At 39.3% G+C, this 25,135-nt stretch overlaps 1 protein-coding gene across 1 annotated transcript in view; it reads left to right on the forward strand.

Annotated features, from left to right (window-relative positions):
- MYO10 (myosin X) overlaps positions 1 to 19,185 on the forward strand; it is a 170,160-nt gene extending 150,975 nt beyond the window's left edge. Inside the window, exons 29-41 of the mRNA XM_074576167.1 lie at positions 1,895 to 1,988; positions 2,760 to 2,815; positions 5,237 to 5,379; positions 5,845 to 6,039; positions 7,162 to 7,319; positions 8,594 to 8,717; positions 10,497 to 10,794; positions 12,419 to 12,626; positions 13,200 to 13,336; positions 14,285 to 14,405; positions 16,845 to 17,297; positions 17,677 to 17,868; positions 18,140 to 19,185. Coding sequence (XP_074432268.1) covers positions 1,895 to 1,988; positions 2,760 to 2,815; positions 5,237 to 5,379; positions 5,845 to 6,039; positions 7,162 to 7,319; positions 8,594 to 8,717; positions 10,497 to 10,794; positions 12,419 to 12,626; positions 13,200 to 13,336; positions 14,285 to 14,405; positions 16,845 to 17,297; positions 17,677 to 17,868; positions 18,140 to 18,250 — 2,290 coding nt within the window. The 3' untranslated portion in view covers positions 18,251 to 19,185. The remainder of the gene's footprint in view (positions 1 to 1,894; positions 1,989 to 2,759; positions 2,816 to 5,236; positions 5,380 to 5,844; positions 6,040 to 7,161; positions 7,320 to 8,593; positions 8,718 to 10,496; positions 10,795 to 12,418; positions 12,627 to 13,199; positions 13,337 to 14,284; positions 14,406 to 16,844; positions 17,298 to 17,676; positions 17,869 to 18,139) is intronic.
- Positions 19,186 to 25,135: the final 5,950 nt, after the last annotated feature.

Below are 25,135 nucleotides of genomic sequence, written 5' to 3' on the forward strand. Positions count from 1 at the left end.
CCCCTGCAAGAGAGGAATTAGTATTTTGATTGTGGAAGTGTATTTGAGGAAAGAAGTAATGCTTGAGTGGGCGGCCATGGCTGAGGGTTTATTCCTCTCGAACCCGTGGTCTGACTTTCTTCCCTATTAACTGGGTTCTGGGACTCAGAACCGAGGTCCCGAGAGGGAAGAAAGCAAAAGGAGAGTGAAATCTGCCTTTGTCTTTTGCAAAGTGCCATGATTAATTTTCATTGTTTACACCAAGATGACATGAAATTATGAAAACTCTGAATTGTTCTTTAAAATCCAGTAATAAATTATTACTAAATGTGCATACAGTGCTATGAAGTCTTTTTTTGGTTTTGAAACAGATGATTGACATTTAAATACATTTGCAATTCTTGATCCGAAAAAAGAAAGCTGAATTGAATTTGTGGGAATCTTTTGGTAGGTGAGGTTTAGTTTTTTTCAGATGATGGGTTCTTCTTTCTAGGTGACCCTTCCCTTGTTTTGAGGGGGTTTCAGGGTCGACCCTTGTCTTACATCCAGCAAAGTAAGTGTTAAACACAACCTCTCTATTGGTGTCTCTGAGTCTTAACAAAAGAATCAGAACTAAATAAATACGTTCCTCATCTTTATTGTCAGGCATTCTAAATCTTAGTTTTTCTTCATGCCTTGCATTGTTTCTAATGAAAGCACAAGCTGTTAGAAAGGACTTAAGATATGGCAGCGATGGTATTTTGGGTTTTCTCAAGCTATTTTGGCAGTTCGGTTTCCAGATACCTACATTATGGGAACAGTTGGCTTCTGAAAGCTGGAGTTAAGGAGACGGCACTTCAGTGTCATAGACATAAATGCTGTGACTACAAGCAATTGCAGAAAAGGTAGCTTTATATTTAAAGCCAGTAGTTTTGCATTTGTTTCCTCAACCTGGTGGTGGTGGAGAAGCCTCTGCAGAAGAGTGAGGAGTCTGTTTTACAGGCTGGGCTTTTGAGCCCTTTGAAAACTTGCCCCCAGGGGATTTTCATTAGAATGGCAAATTCATATCTCAAAGAATGGCATTCAGGAACCTGCTGAACAGGCCAAGCTCTGCCCTCGGATTTCAGTGGGATTGCTTAGAGCGGTTGAGCTTTATCATATACAAGTGCCAGGAGGGTAAAGATTTCCCAGAAGCAGAAGGTGTGGTTGGAATTAAATCCTTCTGCAATTGCTGCTCAGCGCTAGGGGACGAAGTACTGGAAACCTCTCTGCCAGTTTTCCTGTTGTGGATATATACAAGGCCACTGGAGTGGCACAAATTGGCTCTGGTTCAACTTCACTGGTCCTTCCAGCAGCTGGATTTTCCAATGCTCCATAGGGAACAAAAAATGTAGAGGTATTTGCTTGGGGTTTTTATTCTTTTTCCCCTCTCAGCTGTGCTTTTACAGAAGACTTGATGGACTTGGGTGGTCTCTGCAGAAGTATCATTGTACAAAACCAGTACCGGTCACGCTATCAGCACAGCAGAATTTATAATCTGAAGGTTGGGTTTCCCATTAAAGGCTTTGTCGGTAGCTAGTAATGGAGGGTTTTTTTCAGACAAAATGTGTGGAATGTGTTACAAATACTCTCTAAGCACTCAGGTGTTTCAGTGTGCTTACTGCCAGTTTTTCAGAGCTGCTGCTTTTTGTACAAGGTATTTGTCTTCGGGAAGAAGGGTACGACATGAGCTTGGGTGGGAGATCTGGAGGGCTTTGCTTGTACCCAGTATTACTGCAGCTGACACAAAACCTTGCTGCTTTTATGCATGTTGACAAAAGGAATCTTAAGCAATTTCAGAAACCTGCAGAACCTGCTAGTTCTCCGCAGAACAAAGGTGACAGAAGGCTTGTGCAGAAGCAACATTTTACTTACACTGCTGCCTTTCTCTCCACAGCCAGTGGTTTAGTGTACTGAGTCAGGTCCATGCGTCCACAGAGCAAGAGATCCGAGAGATGCACGATGAGCAGGCAAATCCACAGAATGCTGTGGTAAGTCTAAATCTGAAGAACTTTTCAAAGCAAATATTTTTAGAAAACAGGGGCAAATATTTTTAGTGTCGCAACCTCGGTTTCCTTAAATGCAGTGGTAGCTGTGACACTGGCTAGAGGCTCCCTGTGCTTGACCCTGTAGCTATGCAAGAGGAGAATCTGACTTCTGATTCCTCTCCCATCATTCACCTCGACGAAAAATTAGTGTTGGTTATGGTGGTGTTTTTTTCTGGTCCGGTTTCCTATCACACCACAGTGTACCCTTGAGTTTGAAGTTTAGCAAAGATACAATTAATGAGTAAATTAAAAACCCAAGAGTAGAAAATTTGCAATTTCTCTGGTCCTGCATTTGTCATTCTGTACAACATACACTGGGAACAAATAGGATAAATTTGCAACCTAATATCAAGCAAAGGGAAATAAAAACTTCTGCTTAATGGCTTCAGAAGTTTGTTCTGAGAGGATGCCATTTATAGTGGGATGGCACTTTTAGGTGAAAAATTCAAGCAGGTTTGGAAGCATAGAAAAACAAGAGCAGTTTTTGAGCTGTCTCCAGCTTAACTTGCAATACTCTCTGAGTGGATCTGTTTATCTGCGTCCCTTAATTTTCCCCTCGGTAGTTTTAATGGTTAAGAGAAACTGATGCCCAAACCTACGGTTCATTTTGCTTGATCAAAGCTGCCGCTCCTTTCACCTGTCTCTGAGAAGAGTACTGTGAGTAATGCAATAGTAAATGTCTTCCTCCTTTTCTGGTTGGATATTTGTTTACAGGGTACGCTCGATGTAGGACTAATTGATTCTGTCTGTGCTGCTGACAATCCAGATAGGTAAGTCAGAACCATGCCTGGTGACTTCCTTTCTTTTTCTCCTTTCTCTAGCCAAAATAGGATGCTTTATACTTTAGTCTCTATAGTCTGTTGACCAACCATGCATTAAAGTGATGCATTATTTTCTTCCTTTTTATAGTACTAACCACCATATGTTAAAACGTGTAATAAGAATGGTGGTGTTTTTTTGTGGGGGCTTTATTAAATTCCCTGTCACTGCTTTGTATATGAACTGTTCAGCTACTAAAGTGACCCATAAGTAGAAAATTAAATATTTCTTTCATTGATACAAGTAAAGCTCTTGAAAAACAGCAGCTTATTTTTGAGTCCTTTAGCAATATAGTAGGCAGAAAAATTAATTTTAACATTCTTCTGTTCAGCTTCTCTTGCAAGAATGTTGTGTTCTACAGGGATGAGAACTATTTCCCAGAATAAAAATGTCTTGTAAGAAAGAAGACAATGCAGCATAAAAAATAACCATCAGGATGTTGTTAGTTCTTGAACAAATAACAGTGTTTTGGGGGATAAAAAGTAATCTGGGTTGGGGCTGTGGCTCTGGTGATGAGGTCACTGGCTGTGAGGAATTATTTGTGATGTAGGAGTTCATTCCAGTCTCCTCGTTGCACGAGTGTGAAACAGCTGGGTTGAAGTTACTGGTTTGTCCTTGGCCTGCCAAGACACTGATACCGCAAGTAACTGTGATTATAAGCCCAGGTTTCCTAAACAATACAACACAAATGTCCAGAGCTTGCAAAATTTTAAGTTAGCAATTTCTACCGTAAGCATTTTTCACACAGATTTTTTTTCTTGTAATTTTTTTTTTTTTTATTAGTTCTCTGAGTCTAAATCAGAGATGGAAGCTTTTTCAATTAGGGAACAATTTTTACTAATACAAGCAATAGATTATTTTTATCTTGACACGTTTGAACGCACTATTGCAAGTTCTAAAGAGAGAAGCTGAGCAGAGAGCCCTTTGAATCTGTATTCAGAAAGAAGCCCAAGAATGGGCCTTCCATTATTTTCCTGAACTGGGGAGGAGGAGAGGGGAGCCTGGAAGGTTGGCTACTGTTGATCATAACCTCCTGTTTGACAGCTTGAGCTACCTTATACCTTAGGGCTCTCTGTTTTCAGTTCTCTTGCTTCAGCTTCTATCCTGTATATCACATTATCCAGCTTTCTAGAGTGTGCGCTTCATGTAGCTCAATCTAAAGCTGCCTCCTCTTCACACATTTTAAAACATGGTCATCACAATTCTTCTGTTCGGTTCACATGCCTGCTTATTTCCTCATCCACCGCTCTTCCTCAATAATGTGGCACTTCAGCGCCACAGCGAGTGGGACCAAAACATGGGATTCTGATCAATCCCTTACCCCTCCTGTGGCACTGGGGAGCACTACTTGTAGATAACTCTCAGGTAACTTTTAAGAGAATTTACGTACTTCTCATGTTTCTTGATTTTACTGTGACCTCCCTTCACACAGTTTTCTAGTTTTCCCTCCCTAATCATTTTACTTACTTTTTTCTTTGTCCTGTCATCCATCTAGCTTTGATATGGCGCACACTGTTTTTGGAGAATGGTATCATATTTGGGTGAACCTCTCCATCCCCATAAACAATTTTTTGATTGGTTCTACTTCCTACCCAGTTACCTTCTCGCAAGGACTGTAAAAAGGAAGGCCCGTGAACTTCTCATGCATGGCGTGGCCCAGGCTGCGTCATTGCCATTTTCTACATCTGATACAGTTCTTAAAAATTGCGTTTGTTCCAGGATGAAAAAATCAATGGTAAAGGGTTAAAGCAAGTGTTTGTAGGCTGAAAAACCTGCCACCTTTCTAATCCAGGGAGCCATCCACACAGTTCACTTGGGCTAGTTCTTCATGCTTCAGTGAATCCTGGTGTAGGATTGGGTAAAAGCCAGACTCTCATTAAAAATAGACTGTACTCTTTGCGAATTGGGTTGCACTGCATTAAAAATAAAAGAATCTGTGTTCACATACTGCTTCACTATAGACCTTTGTAAATTGTAGTCGGTTTTAGCTAATGTAACTACTGAAGCAGACACTCTAAATAGATCTGACCCTGAAATAGAGTTCTGATTCACATCCAAAGATGATTAAAGATTGCAGGTTTTTCTCACCATAGATTTATTTTGAGATAGGACAAGTTGCAATTTAATGTAAACTTTCCCACCATTCAGAGCCCTAGCATTTTGGTGTGAATCCAATATAATTGAGTCTTTTCAAATGTTTAATTTTTTTTTTTTTTAGGTTTAGTGGTGTTGAAATAGATGCTTTAGAGGTGGACAGTATTTGTCCGTATGGAAAATGCAAACAATGGACAGTGTTTATGGTTATGGTGAGTGAGGTAAACAGTACATATGTTGATTGTAAAGGCTTTATCAATCTTCATTTATTTTCATAGACCCAATTCGTTTGTGATCATCACTGCCAATCGTGTTCTTCACTGTAATGCTGACACTCCTGAAGAGATGCATCACTGGATAACACTGCTCCAAAGGTCAAAGGGGGACACTCGAGTGGAGGGACAAGAATTCATTGTGAGGGGTAAGAACTGAGTGGGGCAGCAACAAAGTAATTAACATCCATTAAGCTTCAAAGCGATTGTTCCCACAATACAATCTGTGTAATATGCTAGCATTGCATGGCAGTGCTGGAGCCTCATCTTTGGACGATGGAGTTTACTCACAAATTAATACAGCTAAAACTATATTCCTGCTGTGCCACATAAAAAAAACACTATAATGATGACAAAAGCATTTTTGTAAGTTGACAAAAGATTTTTTTCTAGGTAAACACCAAAATATAAAAGTTTATATATAGATTCTATATATCTTCATCATTTCATTGTTTGAGAATTCTAGTCAAAGTTGTTTAATATGTGGGCTAAACAATTCACATAATATTTTTGTTGTTGTTGTTAAAAGTATACAACTAACTTTTAACAACTTAATTTTGTCCAACTCTCTTAAATAAAAAAAAAATGTGTGATTCAAATTGTGTCTTTAACAGGATGGCTACACAAGGAAGTGAAAAACAACCCAAAGATGTCTTCATTAAAACTAAAGAAGCGTTGGTTTGTTTTAACGCACAATTCCTTAGACTACTACAAGAGTTCAGAGAAAAATGCTTTGAAATTGGGTACACTGGTCCTGAACAGCCTCTGCTCAGTGGTCCCACCTGATGAAAAAATCTTCAAAGAGACAGGTAATTGTTTGCTCTTGTTCAAATACGCTTCTCAGTTGCCTCGTCCTAGTAATGCAACAAACAGTGCAGAAGAATATTTTAAATGGATTATTACAGTTGCAGTCTGATGAACAAATCAGGTTCCTAAGTCACTCAGGCTTTTTACAGGGAACTGCTGGACAAAAAAAACAGAAGTAATAATGTATGCAGGAATAAAATTTGTTCTCACCAACATTTGAGTTATCATAGACTGACACTGCAGCTAACTTAGTGTGAACGCTTACGCTTACGCATCAAAGACCTGAGGAAAGACGTCTGAGTAGCACTCTCCACTCTCCTCATACATTATTTTATGTGCTGAGGAACTGTGAGGACTAGTGTTGGTGGAGCAAGTATAGAGTAAGAGTCCAGCTTATGCTAACCTACATTCTACATCTGAGTCAGCTCCCCTGTGCATTTTCAAAACTGGTTTTCAACTCGGAAGTGGCTGTTTGCAAATGAGAAGCGACTACTGGCAGTCCTATATATCTCATTGGGGTCACTGACACTTCAAAGAGGCTTTCGCTAGTGAAAGATGAAACAGATTTTCTTTAATTGAATCTGCTTCATAAAAAGCCTATACGATGATGCAGGGAGAGAATTTGAGCTGAAATGCTCTTCCCGTCATAGTTGCCACTTCATTGGTGTGAAATTAATGACTTTTTTACAGCAGAGTTAGTTCATGCTTTATACCTGTTTGTACGTGTGCCGCAGATGATGAAAGACTCTTGCATAAAAAGCAAGACTGTCTCAAGTTTTCCTGTTACCGACAGGGCTGGAGAAGTAGGGCCCCCAAGCCACATGCAGCTAACAGTGTTCCATAGTGTTGTCTTAGGATCACCTTTACTAAGATTACTGGATAAAATGGGAGGCTGCATGGTGGTACTCCTGGGCTTTTTTCAAGGAGACAATCTCCTTTAATACCGTAGTATCTGTATTATGATACTTAATTAGTCATACAACTTCTTAGCTCCTGAAAAACTGGCAGTGTGATCCAGAATGCAGCACTCGGGGTCTGATGGGACTACAGCTGATTTCAGATAGACGCTGGGGTATACTTATAGCTACAGCTTCTATGATTAATAATTTTTACTGTTGTGCTAGGTTATTGGAATGTAACCGTATACGGACGCAAACATTGTTACCGTCTCTATACAAAATTGCTTAATGAGGCGACCCGCTGGTCAAGTGCCATCCAGAATGTGATTGACACCAAAGCACCGATTGATACACCAACTCAGCAGCTTATTCAGGATATTAAGGTAGGCACAAACCAGGAGGGTGTGGGGTAGGAAAGAATGGTTGCTTAAGTATTTGAAATCGGCCTCTTTTTTTACGTTGGCTTTGCCATATGGGGTAATAAAGCAGAAAATGTGGGGTTTAATCGCACAGTGACATAGACTGAAATTGTGGAACCTGAATGTATTCGCTGACCTGATAAAGGAATTTCTATCTAAAGAGTAAAACAACAAAGTATGAAGTGCAGCTTGGAGGGCAAAAGGGATAACTTTTTTCCATGAAAACAGTAACAAGTTTTACCGGTTTGTGTAACTTGACAGACGTTGCTATACCAGCGGATTCACAGGTTAGCAGGGCTGTGTCCACAGTGAGCAGCACACCAGGATGTGGACAAGACAGATCCTGTGATTTTACTTTTTTTCCATTATGGTTCATTTCTTGTTCTATGATAGTACAGGCTAAACATCTCGTGTCTCTGCATTATGCGAAACATTCAATTAATGCTTACTGCTTTATGGTCCTGTTGGAGATGTTGCCTGCACAGCCAGAGAATGTCTTCCTGGAGATTTTTGCTAATGTACTTTCAGGAGAGAGGATGATGATTCTCAGAAGAGATCAAATAAAAATAGAGGGGAGAACGGCTACGAATGTTTTCCCTTAGGGGGTGCCACCTCTTCTCTCATCAAAAAGAAGTATCAATTCCTAAATTCCAAGACTATGAACACTATTCTTCAGAGCAGTAGACATATCTGGAAGTTGAGGATTGATAGAAGACGGTGGTCACACATCTGTCAAACGTCGCCTAAGAACAGTATTTAGACGTCTGAATGGGTGCATCAGGTTTACAACAGCAGTTTTTCCGGACTATTTTGTTATGGTAGTTCCTGTAGACTCTAACTGAAAAGGCCACTTAATTATGATGGAGAAATATTTTTAAATAAAATTTGAATACAGATGACAATTCCAGTTATGAAATACTGGAGTAAAAATGATTGTAAAATGAAAACACACTTTAAAAAAATTTATGAAACTTCATTTTTGTCTCCTGCAGCTCTGCTGTGGTTTGTTTGTTACTGCACAGATAAAGTAAACTTATGCAAGGCCTGAGGTTAGCATATACTGAGCATTCATAGCCCGCAGAGTGCCATGGGAGCCACAGTACCCACAACCGGATTTACCACCAGATGGTGTTGGTAACACCGATGACTCATTTTTTCACAGCCAACCTAAAGGCACAAAGCCTTGCATTATTGTTAATGCTGGACCCCAAATCCTGCTTTTTTTCTTACCCCAATAGGAAAACTGCCTGAATGCTGATGTGGTTGAACAGATTTATAAGAGAAACCCTATTCTCCGTTACACTCATCATCCATTGCACTCGCCGTTACTGCCACTGCCGTATGGGGACATCAATCTAAACTGTAAGTTTTTCCATCACAGAAACACTTTTCCTTATGAAAGAGTTTCATCAGTTTCATAAGCTTCCTTATGAAGGAGTTTTTTGTCAGTGGGCTATGGTGAAATAATGGTAGGCAAAATATATGTTTGTAATACTAATAGACAAGTTTCCCTGTTCTCTTCCGGGAGGTAGAGAATAGCAGTTTGTCTAGCATAGAGCCATGGGCGTGTGGTGCTCCTGCACGGGCGTTACAGAAGGGAATGTTGCTATTGCTGCCGTAATACAAGTTTGTTACCCTCAGCAACACGGCTGAGACCAAGTTTGAAAAGCCTTGCACTGAAATAAGCAACTAAACCAAATAGATTCAGTCACCTTGAATTGTATTCTTCTCAAATCGTTGTTGCTTCCTACCCCATGCAGGGAGCTGCAGCAGCTACAACTTCCAATTAACAAGTGTAAGCTTCATCAGTCACGTTGGGAAGCATTATTTATGGGAAACAACATTTGAGCGGACATGATTTGAAAAACTAATGGTTCATCTACTCCTGAAACAGGCGCAATCACGTCTTTTAGTATCCTTGGCTCAGTCACTAACTTAGAAGTCTGTTTTGAATGAATGGTTCAGAGCTATTGGTGGGTGTGAATTTGGTGTCCTTAAATGGATTTGCTTATCTTATTTTGCAACTGCGTATTAAACAAGATATGACTTCAGATCAGAAATTTCAGCCTTGAAAGGAGGTTGGGAGGTCACAGCTGATTAAAAGCTAAGGTATTTCAGGTGACACTTCCTGACAACTCAAGCAATATCCTTCTGCTCAAAAGACAAGGAAAAGTAAAATCCTAGGAGAAACCTTTCCCTTCTCTTCGCCCTCCTCCTCCTGTACAAGGCGCAGTTCTGGTCTCCTCGGCACTTGAGCTGTTGTCCCATGCAGGAGTGCAGCATGGTTGCTCTCTATTCCCCATGGAGAGGAATAGCTAGCTCCCTCTGAGGCAGAAGTCCTGCCAAAGTCTTCCTATACTAAATGTAGCTCCACAGATGGACGGATGCTCAGTTACTGCCTTGACTTGCAGTTGAGTTCTAGTTATTTTCTGTGTTAATGTAATGTAGGTTTGAAACTTCGTAAGATACGTTTATACTGTTTTGTGCTTTGATGGTTAGTTGGCCTAACTGATGCAGACATCAGAGTAATCTCCTCCATCTCTTGAACTCAAGTACTGCATGGTGCTTTTAAGCAGATTGTGAAAGTTGTTAGCCCACTTTGAATAACCTGTAGTACAAAAAACAATCACTTTCTTTTCCAGCACTCAAAAAGCAAGTTGCAGTTTTATGGCAATGATTTATTTTAGTAGTATTGTTTGGGTTTAATTGAAATGCTACTGCTGTGGACCAAAGCAATGCCATGTATCGTAGTCACTTTCCATAACGCAGTCATGCTTTACTTCATTTATGATCTGATTAGATTTTCACTTTCTTGTGACACTGAAAAAGTGATAGGCACTGCAGCAGTGTGGATTGCTCTGGAAGAAAAATTATGAAAAAAACCTCCAAGCAACATATACATTTTAAGTTATGTTGTCGCAAAATGTCAAAACGGGATTTCATTAAATTCAGATCAAATCTCAATAGCAAAATAGCTTGTAAAATGAGTTTGCATCATATGTTTGAAATGGAGAAGATCCATCCTAATATCCCGCATAATAAGGGTCAGAGAACAGCAGTAAGCAATTCCTGTGTTAAGCCTGAGTGCTTTCTCTTTCGTATCTCAGTCTAAGCACCTTTCTCCCCATGTTTCTTTTGTAGTGCTGAAAGACAAAGGCTACACAACTCTGCAGGATGAAGCCATCAAGATATTTAATTCTTTACAGCAGCTGGAGTCTATGTCTGATCCCATCCCTATAATCCAAGGTATCCTCCAAACAGGACACGATTTACGACCTCTTCGAGATGAGCTCTACTGTCAGCTCATCAAGCAGACCAATAAAGTGCCTAACCCCGGGAGCGTGGGCAACCTGTATAGTTGGCAAATACTCGCCTGCATGAGTTGCACATTTCTGCCGAGTCGCAGCATCCTCAAATATCTTAAGTTCCATCTCAAAAGGTGAGAAGCTTTGAACTATTAGAGCAAGAACAGAAGTTTCTTCACTCACTGTTTTCTTCCCCACAACTCGTAGCTGTGTTTAAACATCTGGAAGTGAGACTGGAAGATGCATTCATTTAGTGAACTGGTTAATGCCGAACAACGAATCTAAAAAAACATGTCCTATGAAGAGAGTGTGTGAGTTCATCTAGGTGGAATTATTCTCATTTGAAGAATCAAGCAAAATCCCACTAAACTGAATGCATAACTTATTCATGTTGACAAAAGGGGGGCTTTCTGTAATCGTATAAAGTTGCTTACAGGACTTGCAAGCCTGTACCCTCCAGGTCCCATTCTCAACTGTCCAAATAAACCTGTTAAAAATTCTTAATCCTGCTTATCTTAGTTTATGAGGTATGCATCATGCACATAAAAGAACATTATCATAAAGATGTATTTGAGGTAAAAATGGCTGCTTGCAAATCCAGTTTTAAGATATTAGTGACCATTAAAAAAAAAAACCTCATTTTTGACAGTTCAGCATTAACCAGAACACGGAGTTCCTCGTGCTGTGATGCAGCAAAAGAACGCAGCGTGTCATTAGGAAAGTTAGTCCACCAACAATAATCTGTTCTCAGTAATTTAAAAGTCATGTCTGTATTTGTGCTAGAGCATGGACTTTTCCAATGACTTTGCCAAATCTAATTATTTGATAAATATTTTTTAAATGTTTGTATTGAAGATATACCTTTCAACCAAAGTAAGATCAGTGAAAAGTATCTATCAGTTTATATAACTGTTAAAATGAAAAAATCCAGCATTGATTCATTTTCTCAGTTTAATTCAGCTCCTAAACCAGTCTCCTAGTTAAAAAAAATGCAGCTGATAGAACATTTGTAGGTTGGTTTCAGCATTATTGATGCATAGTCATTTTACAGCATTTCTGTAATCCTGCAGTAATCTTTGTATGCCTTGTAGATCACTAATCACTGTACTATTTCACATAAATTAAACCTTAGTAGCTCTACAAAGCTGGTATTTTATCACTGGAAATATTATAAAAATATTAAAGCTGTACTGAAAGCTACCCAAATTTAACAGTTTTCAATAATGAAGGGTTGAGTTCATTAAAATTGTTAGTGAATACTCGTAATACTGACTGCTGAACAGTAAGGTCTAGAGAAAATCTTTAAGAAAAACAGGAATAGAAATCAAGTGTCCTAAGTGACACTGCCACAAAACCGAGCAGTCAAATATGTTTTATTGCTTTTTTCTGTAGAATCTTAGGGCAGTTTAGTCTTCATTCAACAACTGTTACTGACAAAAAGGGGAGCTGATTACAAGAAGATTTGCTGTCAAATCTGAGTCATGACAAGATTCCTGTAGTTAATGCTATAAAGGTAGCTCAGTTTTTTCTTTCCATTAGGTTTGTAGAACAAAATGATGAAAGTATGTAAGTTATCCCACAGCTAAATCACAAGCTAGAACACCTTCCTTGATAGTAAAGGTAAATCTTTAAGCGTGGCAATTACATAGCATACTGGATACAGAAGTACTTTCCAGAAAAAAAACCCAAACGTTCTCAAATAAGTAAACTTTCTAGTTTACAGACTGGCAGCTTAAAGTAGTAATATTTGTCTCACAGGGTTCGTGACCAGTTTCCAGGAACTGAAATGGAGAAATATGCACTTTTTACTTATGAATCTCTGAAGAAAACCAAATGCAGAGAGTTTGTGCCATCCCGGGATGAAATAGAAGCTCTGATCGGCAGGCAGGAAATGACATCCACAGTTTATTGCCACGGTGGGGGCTCCTGTAAGATTACAATCAACTCACACACTACAGCTGGAGAGGTGAGAAGTGGTGACGGGAGGGCTTTGGCACATCAGTGTGTCCCTTTACGTGCTAGTTAGCGCCAGTAGTAGCGTCAAACGTTAGAAGCGCTGGGGGTTTCTCTACCGGTTTCTCCGTTCGGGGGAGGGAAGGCTTACAGAGCTGTCCCTCCAACATCCCAGCGCGTTCTGAAGAAATCCCTGCTATAAAAACTGTCTTTATTCTGCAGAGGATTACCCAACTGTGGTTCCCTCTTACAGGAAAAATGACAGGAAAGACTAAGCAATAGAGGCATTATTGGACTAACTTCAGTAGATACTGGTGTGCATGATAGCCAAGTTGCTTGCTGGAAGACTCTTGCTGAGTTGGTGAAATACAGGGCCAAGTGATAGCACATAGATATTCTGAATGAATCATCGTTATTTAGTATAAATAATAAAGTCTAAAAATGATTAATACAGCTGATGAGAACATGTTAGCAACATTTTTAGCCTAATGTAAAACCTAGCTCTGAATTTTCTGATAATTATTTGTCTTATTCTGTGGTGCTGTTTTTCTATGCTATGGTGTTTTCATGTGCTTTTTTTCATTAGGTGGTTGAAAAGTTAATTCGTGGCTTGGCCATGGAGGATAGCAGAAATATGTTTGCGTTGTTTGAATACAATGGAACTACTGATAAAGCAATTGAAAGCAGAACCATTGTGGCTGATGTCTTGGCAAAGTTTGAAAAGTGAGTGCACCTCTCCTTCTCTCTCGCCACTCTAAAAAGTAGCAATTAAATACGTTTCCAATGTCAATAATGCTGAATTTTCTCTTTCTCTTGCTTGTTTGTGATGACGCAGCTGAATTACACACATAGCCATTCCTGGAACAAAAGCATCTTTATTTTTTTTCTTAAAGGAATTAATGAGCCACCCATTCACTTGTGTTTGGTTTTCCTCTGTCTTGACACCAGTAGGGGACTATTTCTCATCACTATTTCCGCATTTTCTTTTCCACTACTACAAATCATTCCACCATTACTAGCGTCGTGGCTGCCCCAGTACTGAGAGAACTAAACTCCAGGCAGTTATTGCCATTCTGACTACCCGTTGCCTAACTTCACGTGGAAGTCACCACAGTACAGCTCATAACATTTTTCTTACCAGTAAAATTGAAACCACCCATAGCACTGTAGTAAGAAAATGTAATACAAGCCTAAATACCTGCTTGTCCTTATGTTATATGCATGGCAGTCAGCCTTCTTTATCCACATAATAATGGGGGGGAAAAGGAATGTTGTGCAAAAAAAGTGTTGTGCAATTACATTTTATAACAGGACTTAATAACGTTGCTTTTATCAATACCTGACGGAGGCACAAATAGAAGTTTGTTAAGAGAATTTGTCTTAGAAACAGTTGTCTGAGGAGTGAGTCAACTTTTGTAAGTCCTTGATTTTTGCTGTAGGCTCTAAATAAGCACACACACGTGTATCTGTGTGTATATATATCTTCAAATGAGATCAATCAGGTATACTGCTGAAAACAATTAGCTCCTGTCAACAATATCAGATTGATAGCAGGTGTGACAAAACAAAATTCATCTGACGCCTTGCTTAGATTCTTCAGGTGTCAATTTAGAAAGGAGTTTGATTTCACAGATCTGCTCTCTCTCTCTCCCTGTTCGCACACCCGTGCAGGCTTGCTGCCGCTGCTGAAGCTGGGGAAATGCACTGGAAGTTCTACTTCAAGCTCTACTGCTTCCTGGACACAGAAAACGTCCCAAAAGACAGCGTGGAATTTGCCTTTATGTTTGAGCAGGTAAAGGCCAAAGATTCTGTTTTGAGGCACTTGTAAGAGGAGGAAAAAAGCAAGAAATGTAGGGGGCACAGAGAGTGTTTTGATTATGCTTCTGTTTAAATGCACTATTAGTCAAGCATCAAGTGCAAAGAAAGCAGTTCAGTGGTCAAAAGAGGCTTATCCTGACATAAGCAAAGCACATATGATTTATCTACCATTAGGACTTTTCTTACTTCTGCATTGCTTGTGCATTGCTTTACATATAAAAACTTGGATAACTGGATCTAAGCTGGATAAAACAGAAAAGGATAAAACTTGCTTTTAATTTTGATCATATGAAACCACGTTCTTAAGAAAGTGTAAGAAATAAAGTGAAACATGTAATTGGCAAGCAAATTAATTATTAGAGACCCACGGTGGCAACTGGACAGAACTAATCAAACAATAGCTTTTTCTCTTTTCAGAAACTGATTGGTATTTCATAGGCACCATAGTAAAACAAAGCAGTTTGGTCTCAGCAGTAACCGCTGAGGCAGCTATGATGAGTAGAAACCCACTTCATGAATGTGCTGAGCTCAGAATGAGGCCATGTTGCAAAACATAAAATAAACAACATTGATTTATAATGAAAATTAAATGCATCAGCAGTTGCATTTCTGTCTTTTGATGGCATTTATTATTGCTGATTGACCTTCTCCTTTACTACCATATCACAAATGGCTAAAAATTCTTCCAGTGGACAGCTTCTTTCAAGTGAGCACTAGAGACAGATAAAGAATTCTGTGTAAGGCTATTTGCAATGCCAAGACACTGATGTTCTGTTGGTAAGCAAGCCTGATGTGATCGAGAACTGACATATTTCAGTTTTTGTATATACGAAGCCTTCTTCCTCTTCCATGGGATCAGAAACATCTTCACTGTAGTAAGAGTATTTCTTCCTTGTTCACAGTTTAGGTTTTAAGGCACCATATTACATCACATATTACCAAAAGTCTCCTTCCAGAGCCTACAACTGTAGCTCAATCTAGAACTGCTTATTGTTGGCTGAAGGATCTGGGCAATAGAAGAGTCAGCCAGTTAATGCCTCTTGCTTTGGAATGAAATTTAACCAGTAAGAAGAAAATCCATGAGAGCTCTGCATCAGATATTTTACAATACATTATTGGTTAAAGAGGCAGACTTAGGTAGTTTTCTGGCTGAACAACTAAAACAAGCACATTTGCTGAAGCAGCTTGTTTTCATGCAGCATTCTGTGCTGACTGGTGTTTAGCCAAATATTTTATGCCTTGTCTTGCCAAGACCCATAGTATTTCAGTTATAAAGCATGGCACGGTCAATCCCTACAATGAATATTACAGCAATACCATTAAGAGGTGACTTATTACATTCTAATATCAGTTCTGTTCTTTTTTTCTGATTATCTGCTTTTGATGTCAGTCATCATCTTTTTTCCGACGATTAAGAAAGACAAAAAAACCTTTTGTCATCGGTTTTAGTTCTGTAACCTCCATTGTTTTAAAGTCTGAATCCTTTAATTCATAAGGCGCTGAAGAAAATCTTTTACTTCTTCTTTCTCATTAAAATACTGTCCTTCCGTTTCCACAAGATAGCTCTTTCTTCTGCATGTGTACAATCTCAGGTAAACCACCTTGCATGTTTAAAGGCACATTTTGTCTCCATCCTAAGCGTACACCTAAATGGAGTAGCTCTTACTCAGGTGTGAATTATCTCTGTGTGTTTACTAAACTGCTTCCAGTTCCTGCATCTCCAGAGATGAGGCGAGTTTGTTTCCTGCAGTAGTTTCATATGAAAAAAAAATAAAAATCCTAGCTGCTGCACATTTCCGAAAGTTCGAATGGGTGTGCAAAGAGCAAGGATTTGAAAGAGTTGTCTTGGTTCACAGTCTCATCCCTGATGCTACAGACCCCATAACATAAATGTTTTGCTAACTTTACCTGGGATCCATTGAAGATTTACTGTTTTCTCTCAGTGAAGTTTATTACAAAGCTGTCTTAGGGCTTTGCTTGTTTGGCTGGAAACATCAGTTTTCACAACCATATTGTTGATGGCAGTGAGCAAAACTAGATACTCATTTCTTCCTAATGCCCATAAACACAGATGGCTTCCTCCAAATCAGGTGTTTAGATGCTGATTTTCTCCCTTCACGTTTTATTTTCCTTTTTAGTAATTCAGTTACTGTTATATATGAGTTCGCGAAGAGCTGTACTAGTAACAGTGATTCCTGTTTAGCAAGTTCCTCAATTGCCTTGCAGTTCTTCTGGTAAACCCTGTCTTGCCCAGTTTAACAAATTTGCCAAGAGATTTACCACATTTGATTTATTCAATGGATCGTTTATTTCAGATCCTGGATTTGCCTGGCAGTAAATCTGTTCCTGTTTCTCTCTTAGTCCTTTCAAAGACTGGTTTATATATAAAAAGCTACCTTTTTCCCCCTGATAGGCTCATGAAGCAGTGATTAGAGGACACTATCCTGCTCCCGAAGAAACCCTCCAGGTCCTTGCAGCTTTGCGTCTTCAGTACCTCCAGGGAGACTACACTCTACACACCACCGTCCCAGACATGGAGGAAGTCTATCCCTTGCAAAAGCTGAAGTCTCGGATTACACAGTCTACCAAAACATTTACTGTGGCAGAGAAAGCTGAGAAAAAACGAGCCAGTTTTCTTGAAGGAACGTTGCGGAGGAGTTTTCGCAGTGGCTCTGTCAGCAAACAGAAGGTTGAGGAGGATCAGATGTTAGACATGTGGGTCAAAGAGGAAATCTCAGCCTCCAGGACTAGTATTATTGATAAATGGAAAAAACTCCAGAGGATGAACCAGGAGCAGGCTATGGCAAAGTATATGGCTTTGATTAAGGAATGGCCTGGCTATGGCTCAACACTCTTTGACGTAGAGGTGAGTATGACCTCCTGAACACTCAAACTACAGTTTATACTGTAGACACGGTGGTTTCATTACGGAGTAGAGAAACCATAAATACAGTATCACAATGCTCAGACAGCTGATGTAATAAGATGTTAGATATTAAAAGCATACTCCCATTGGCAAGCACTGCAGCCATTTCAGTCCACTAGCTAACCATAAAATACATACAGAGGGACAGAATGCTAGCCTGATGGGTTGCAAACAAATTTAGGACAATTGTAAAAGGTTAAGTTCAAAAAGTGACAGGCAATGCGCACTTTTTAAGAAAAGGTTAAAGACAAGAACCTCAACAGTATGTGTTGTGTGTCCCGCTGTTGCCTTCGCTGTTAATCTACATTTTTTCCTCTAGTGTAAAGAAGGGGGATTCCCACAAGAGTTGTGGCTTGGAGTCAGCGCTGATGCAGTTTCTGTCTACAAGCGTGGGGAAGGAAGGCCTCTGGAGGTGTTCCAGTATGAACATATCTTGTCATTTGGTGCACCGCTTGCCAACACCTACAAGATCGTGGTGGATGAGAGAGAACTGCTTTTTGAAACTAGTGAGGTAAGAGCAAGAAGGGATTTTGGTTTTGTGGTCTTTGTGTTCTGATAGCCAAGCTACTTAGAAATTTAATAATTGCCGCAAACGTTACAGATTTATTCAAGATCCCTGTAAAGACATAGTGAGACGGATAGAAATGCTGAGTATTTTTATTTCTTTAACCGCAAAAGGATTTTGTTGAAAGCTCGACAGTTTTATATTGTTAGTGTCTAAAGAAATTCATTCACATACTGTTACCTTACTAAGAACTTTGCTCTTTATACCCTTTTGGCAGGTGGTTGACATTGCAAAGCTGATGAAAGCTTACATCAGTATGATCGTGAAAAAACGCTACAGCACCTCTCGATCAGTGAGTAGTCATGGAAGTCAGGGCAGCTCCAGGTGAAAACAAAACCAGTTCTACTGTGCTCTAAATAGAATATATCGCTGCTTGGCCTCAAAACGACCTGATGACACTGATGACATCTGCTGACAAGCTAACAAAGAACCAGAGTTTCCACGGAAAATATCTTCAAACATTGTTTTAGAAAGACCACAGGGTGGGGAGGGGAAAATCAGCTGAAATAGTCACATACTAGAACTGCTGGCTCGTTCAAAACTTTCCAAAGCATTATTATCTCCAGTTGATGTAACAAATGCCTTAAGACTCAATCCACTGCAATACAAGCAGTAATAAGTGCCTTAACAATATTAAGCCCAACTTGTATTGACCTAAAATTGCTGATAAAAGTCAAGAGGCTTATTTTTGTCCTTCCAGAACACTGAAAACAAAGTTATATTCATCCATTCTGCACTAATCTACTGGCCTGTGTACATGTGGGAAGGGAGAGGGGAAAAGAGCAAGGTATATTTTTTTGGAGAGCTGCAGGCAGCCTTCCTGGTGGACGCCAACATTGTTTCCCCTTGCTTCCATGGATATGCACATTGTGCATGCATATTTGAGCTGTCAGTAAAAATTGACTAATTTTATTCTGTATTTCACAAGTCTTTTGAAGCAAAGGGAATAAGTATGTGCAATGGTGTAAACAGTCTTTCTGTACATTTTAATAGTTCAGAGTTATAGTTGTTACAATTGTATCGTTACTTTATAAGCAGTTTTATTAACAAGTAAATTCCAGAATTTTCATACATTGATTTTACTATTGCAAATATGTATTACCATATAAGTAGCAGAAGTCTGCATTCTGTATCTGCTGTATTATAAAGAGAGATGTAGCTGAGAATATTTATAGACTACCCTAATATGGAAATACAGTTATCAGTTCAATACTCCATAATGTCAGCTTAAGTTTTTAATATTAAATTTTTCTTTTAAAGACATCAATTTCTTTTTATATTCTGGCTGGACTCTCCAACTCGGACTGACTGCCAAAGGTCAGAGCCCTTTAGAGTTGACTAAAGAAAGCAAAGTTATACAATGCAACTGCTTTAATATAGAGCTCTCTATTTTACCTGGTTGCTTGATGAAGGTTCTTGACAAGTACCCTGTAAATAAATTGGGGAATATCAGCTAACAATAAGCTGATTTTGGACTTCTATTTTTGTACAGAAATACTGTAATATAAGGCAAAACTTTGATCAAAGGTGTCTTTTTGTCCACAGCAAAAAAAAAAAAAAAAAAAAAAAAAACCAAACAACTGAAAAACCTTACTGTTATTAAAAACCTCAGCCTTTAAGGAATCATGCCTACTTACGAAAAAAAAAAGTCCAGCAATAAAGAAAATATATGTGACGTGCTCTGTTTCCACTTAATACTGAGTTGGACTTGCTGCAAAGCCCTAATTCTATCTGTCTTCTCAGGAGCCAAGCCAGGAACACAGACAGTGTAGGCTTTACATATGCTTTTGCTTGGAAAGGTGCAGGTGCTTTGTGTTGCAATGGGGCAGGTTTCCCTCTGTGATCACCGCTACCTCCTTGATCACGTGGCATGTGTCAGTTAAACCAGCAGGACAGAGGGGACAGACTGCTGAGCAACTCCACTCCACAAGGAATGTGCAAGTAAAGCTTTTGCTATTTGTGTATCCCTGATGTAAGATGGCTTGTTTTCACTAGCCAGCCACAGCTCAGTAGTGCAGCACGTGCTGCCCTCCTGAGTGCACGCAGCCTTTATAGACTACAAGGCTTGCTGTGAGAAATCCTCCACCCTCCTCCAACTGGCAGATAGGTTTAGTCACTCCATCTGTGACACTGCTCCTCAGTCCCTGAAGACTTGCTAAATTACAGTACTAATTTCATGTCCCCACCCTCCCAGCAAAGGTGAACTTATCTACAGAAGACAAGAAAAATGAGAGAACTGTAACTGCAGTATGGACAGCTACACACACACAGAGTATTTGAGGCTGTAACATTTCTGATTTTTTCCATATGCAAGTCATTAGAAAGAACTTAGCTGCTCTTAGCAAGGCATCCTTGGAATGACACAATTGAAACATTTCAACCAGCGGAGCAAGAAGGTTCAGTTTTATCCATGTACTGTTTGTAAACATGTTCAGAGAAGTCCCTGATGCGTCGTCATCATCATTAATTGGTCAAAAAAACAGGAATATACAAGGTGATGATCTTGTTCAGAGTCACAGTCTTGAGAAGCTGACACCACTTCTCCAATCCCCATTCGTTTACCTCCTGAGTGACTTCTGGATGCTATCAACCGTTAGGAGGGATGTTTGCTCATAGTTAATACACAGAAGCGCCTGTCACTACATCTAAGAGCCTTCTCTTCATTCATGCCAATTCTGCCAACCTGCCATGCAAATTTTACTTCAGCTGCTGCTGTTGAGGCAAATAAAAGCTTTCATAATTGTTGATAGTTGCAAAAAAGAATGCTCAGTTTATCAAAATAAATACTGCGTAATAGATACACCAGGGTTTGGAAGTGAAAACAATGCTCCTTAAATTATAAAATATTCAAAAATTTATTAAGGAGACGTTCTATTCTTGCAAATTATATTGCTTCAGTAAAAGTTTTTTCCAAGAATACATGAAATTTCTTGCTAGAGCCAGAAATTTTCTCCTGCCTATGATCTCTTCTGTTACAGTAGCAGTGGAGTGTAACTGAAGAGAGGAGAGGAACTTTCATCACAAATCAGAATACATCTTTACTTTTATTCTTGTCTTGAAATAAAGTTTTATGTTTTGAAAAAAACCCAGACATTGTAAAAGCTTACCGCTACTTATAAAAGAAAGAGTAGATCTGTACATCTGGAGACAAGCCATAGTAATGCAACTGCTACACTCTTTAGGTTGAGAGCATCAGAAATCACAAAGAACTGTGCATTAGAAATTACGCCTCAATTCCACCTATGTCCTCAGGCTTCAGACTAGCACTTTCCCTGTGCCTCGTGATAGACATACAGCCATTTGTCAGGGTGCAAGAATTCTTAATAAACTTAATTACACAAGTTATGCACGGGAAATTGCTTCACTCGAAAAGCGTTTCATCAGAAACTTAGGTTTCAAGCCCCACATTTCTGGGGCATACAGCTATGACAGGTACACACAGGTCTGCACCAATAGAAACTCCTAACGCAGACATGCTACAGCATTGCAAGTCATGCCAACGTAAGTCCATCCTACTACAACTCCGGCAGAATGGTGATAATTTCTTCAGTGCTGACAGACTACTTCTCACAGCGCATGCACTCCAGATCATTTACAGCTCTGCGAAGTAAATGCAGAAGCTGTTGTATGTCAAATATGACAGCCCTGTCCTGAATATAACTAATTCTGCACGGTGCCCAGCCCTAGAAACCCACAGCATTTCCCTCCATCAGATAGAGGAAAACAGCTACCGGCTGTGCTGTGGCACAACCGTGCTTGCACACACATGCAGCTGCAAGATGGATGACATTGTGGAGATAGTCCTGGGACTTTCCATCTCTGAGTTATTAACACCAGTTAAACTCACTTTGCAAATAAACATCTAATAAAGTTTCATCTTGAAGGAATCCACTGAGAATATCTCCCACAACACAGCACAACAGACAAAAGGCCTTTGGTGCAACACATCAAATACACATGCTGCAACAGTCACAGGAAGCAATCAGAAGAGGGCAGCAGCAATCCAAAGAAGTGAACTATACCGAGAGCATTTCCAGCTGTAGTATCTGGTCTTTACCTGGTCTTTATCAAAAGACAGCAGGCAGGAGTAGGAGAAGGAAGATGGGGTCCTCTCGTCATTCCTGCTGTCCACCAGACATGTGTAGGACAAGGAACAGCTACGCAGGCTGCTTCTCTGACATGCCAACGCCCCCATCCATCTCTAGCTTTGGGGAATCATAAAGTGAAAAATACATTAAACATCAGAGGGGCTGGAGAAAGGGGACACCAACAAATCAGAGTGAAACTTCAAAGGCCAAAGCTGAAATTTTCTAACCAGTCGCTCCTTTTTACTGACACGCTAGCAGGGGGAGTGCTGCTTAGTTTAATTCTGCTTACTTGCCCACATTACCCTGTTCAGAAGGCTGTTCCTGAACTTCTCTGTAGACATTTTTCCCAAATTTCTTGTCTTGATTCATCACCAAATTATTTGTCCCTATTCCAGCACAATCTTTTGATTTTAATAATTTTTTTCCTCCATGTATACGTTTTTACCCACTCCTCCCTCCCAATACATTTTATAAAGTTGCATCATCTTCCAGACTTCATTTGGCAAGACGACTCAAGCCAAAGCTTTTTTTTCAAATAAACTTTTCTCAAAAACAAGTTTTCTATTCTACCTAATCAGCCTCATAGCATCTTTCAGCATTTATTACAGTTTAAGTTTGTTAAAAACAAAGGAGGTGGGAATAGTAGAGTATTCTAAACACCTTACTGTTGCTTTATAACAACAATACTAATACCCTCATCTAGTGAAAGTACTTTACCTGCATCTCACAATCTCATTAGTGCTACTCATAGTGACATCCCCTTAATTCTGCATGGGAATTCTAGACTGATGAAAGGAGACAAAAAGCCAAATTTAATCAACTGATCAGACTTCAACTAATTTTTCTCACATAAGACTGTATTTTTCCCTTGCTGCTGGTCACCCACACACATCTTTTCAGACCTTAATCACACTCCTGATATTTACCAGCTGACCAACAATAAGATCACAACATCCTCTCCTTTGACTGTGTCAGAATTAAAAAACGGTAGATGCTGATGAAATCCCATTTTCAAGATCTGTTTTCTCAACTATAAGGAAGGATCTTGTGTGCACTCTGAGAAATTCCATATAAAGGGGGCTGTATGTTTTGCACGCTGAAAGACACTTCCCTAACTTTTTTCTCAGATGCCCCCTTCTGAGAGAGTACTTCCCCACCCATCCTACCACAGTCAGTCTTCTAGGTACAGTGCCACAATCCAGTTTTCTCTAGCTAAGGCGTTACCTTAGCCCCCTCCTCACTAGGAACTTGTCAGTTTACTAAACCAAACATTACACCTAACTGTCCTCTCCACAGATTGCCACCAGGAATTTCTACCTTTTACCCTCAAGTGAAATTACCTGTTGTCTGCTATCCCTCGCCAGAGCACACTGATAGACCCACTGCCATCGTGCGGCCTTAGCTGTACAGACCACAATTTGTAGCACTCTCCCTGGCAGCAGCTGGGGTTCCAGTTCTGGCTACACACACAGCAAACACTCTTCTCTCCATTCTCAACTGCCCCCAATTTTGTGTGTCCCACACTTCTTCCCACTTTGAGAATCTTGATCTCGTGAACTACAGTTTTATAACAAAGCACAGCATCAGACATCAACTCTTGATAGATCACCCACATAGCCTGCCTCTAAAACGTCAGTTCATAAAGATACAGAAGTCAATGTAATAATCAAATACATCGAATTACTTTCCTCTCCACAATATTTAAGGTATTGTATATTTTTATCACAATACTAATGTTTTTGCTTAGATCGCTATAAAGAAAGCCAAAGACTTATGTATGGATTTGCTGATTCCCAGTGATTTTGATTCTTCCTTGCCAATGATAACTCTGCTGTGAGTTTACCTGTTTCATAAATTCTCAACAATTGCTAGATTCAAAAAGGTTGCTGGCCTGCTCTCAGGCAGAGTTGACCAAAGAGTAGAGATAAACCTATAAAGTCATTATTGACTCTATCACATATATGCAAACAGATAATGCTATCTAAGAGATTACAATAATTAGGTCCAAAATTAGATGGATGAAAATCAATTATTCTTATAGATCTTCCACATGGCATGATTAAACAGACAAGAACAGCAACACAGTTTGCTGTTGAACGTCTATAAATTGTTGCCTAAATATTTTATGAGATTGCAGTACAATACAATTTCTGGGCTAATACCACTTGTTTTAAGTGTTTTTTTAACCAGCTTCAATCATAGTTGTTGAGCCTGTCAACATGCATTTTCTCCTGCAAATTCCTTTGTCTCAGGTCCTTAAACAGTTACATCAGAGATATCGTCCTTTCTAATTGAAAGTTGATGCGTCTTTATTATCATAGAATCATAGAATTATCCATCTAATGCCCCAACAACAACTCAAAACATGGAAATTTATATTGTTATACTAGCTTAATTCTATAAAAGCTGGATTCAGAAAACAACACTGCATTTGAGAACAGAACATTTACTATTGTACTCACACACAATAACCATACAAAAAGGAATATCTGATGCAGTGGCATCAGAGCATCCTGATCATGATCTGTATTACAGAAAAACTAAAAGAGAATAATAAGCATGATTCTTTCATATATTACTTCATTGTTGGATTCTACTCTTAAAGCTTCGAGTTCACAGGCATTAAGAAGCATAACCTAGCAGAGAGGGGAAAAAAACCACAAATATTAACATTTCTGGATAAGAAGCAGCATCAACATTCATATAATTTTGTCACTCTTTCTTTGTTACATTTTTTCATCTTGTACCACCTGGTAGATCTAGTTTATAAGGCCAGTAGGTCCCATGCGTTCCAGCTGCCCAACAGAAAAACATTTCAGTGTAACATACGAGCATTTTGAAAAGTCCAAATTGGGAAACTTTAATTTTGCCCAGCACACTGTGCTCATTAATGTATTTTTCCTCTAAATATACATCTTTGCAGACCCAGTGTTAAAAGCACCAAGTTTTAATTTTATCCTAGCAACTAATATTGTCTACTACAATCCAGCATAATTACGTATATGCTAAGCAGTCTCATAACCTCAGGCCACCAAGTATTTCATTCTAAGGTCACTTACAAGCTTTTGCAAGCACAGGCCTTTCTTAAGATTTGTTTTATAAATCAACCACAATTTTGATTTGTA

The sequence above is a fragment of the Larus michahellis genome, chromosome 2 (genome assembly GCF_964199755.1).
Source record: "Larus michahellis chromosome 2, bLarMic1.1, whole genome shotgun sequence".
NCBI lineage: Eukaryota > Metazoa > Chordata > Aves > Charadriiformes > Laridae > Larus > Larus michahellis.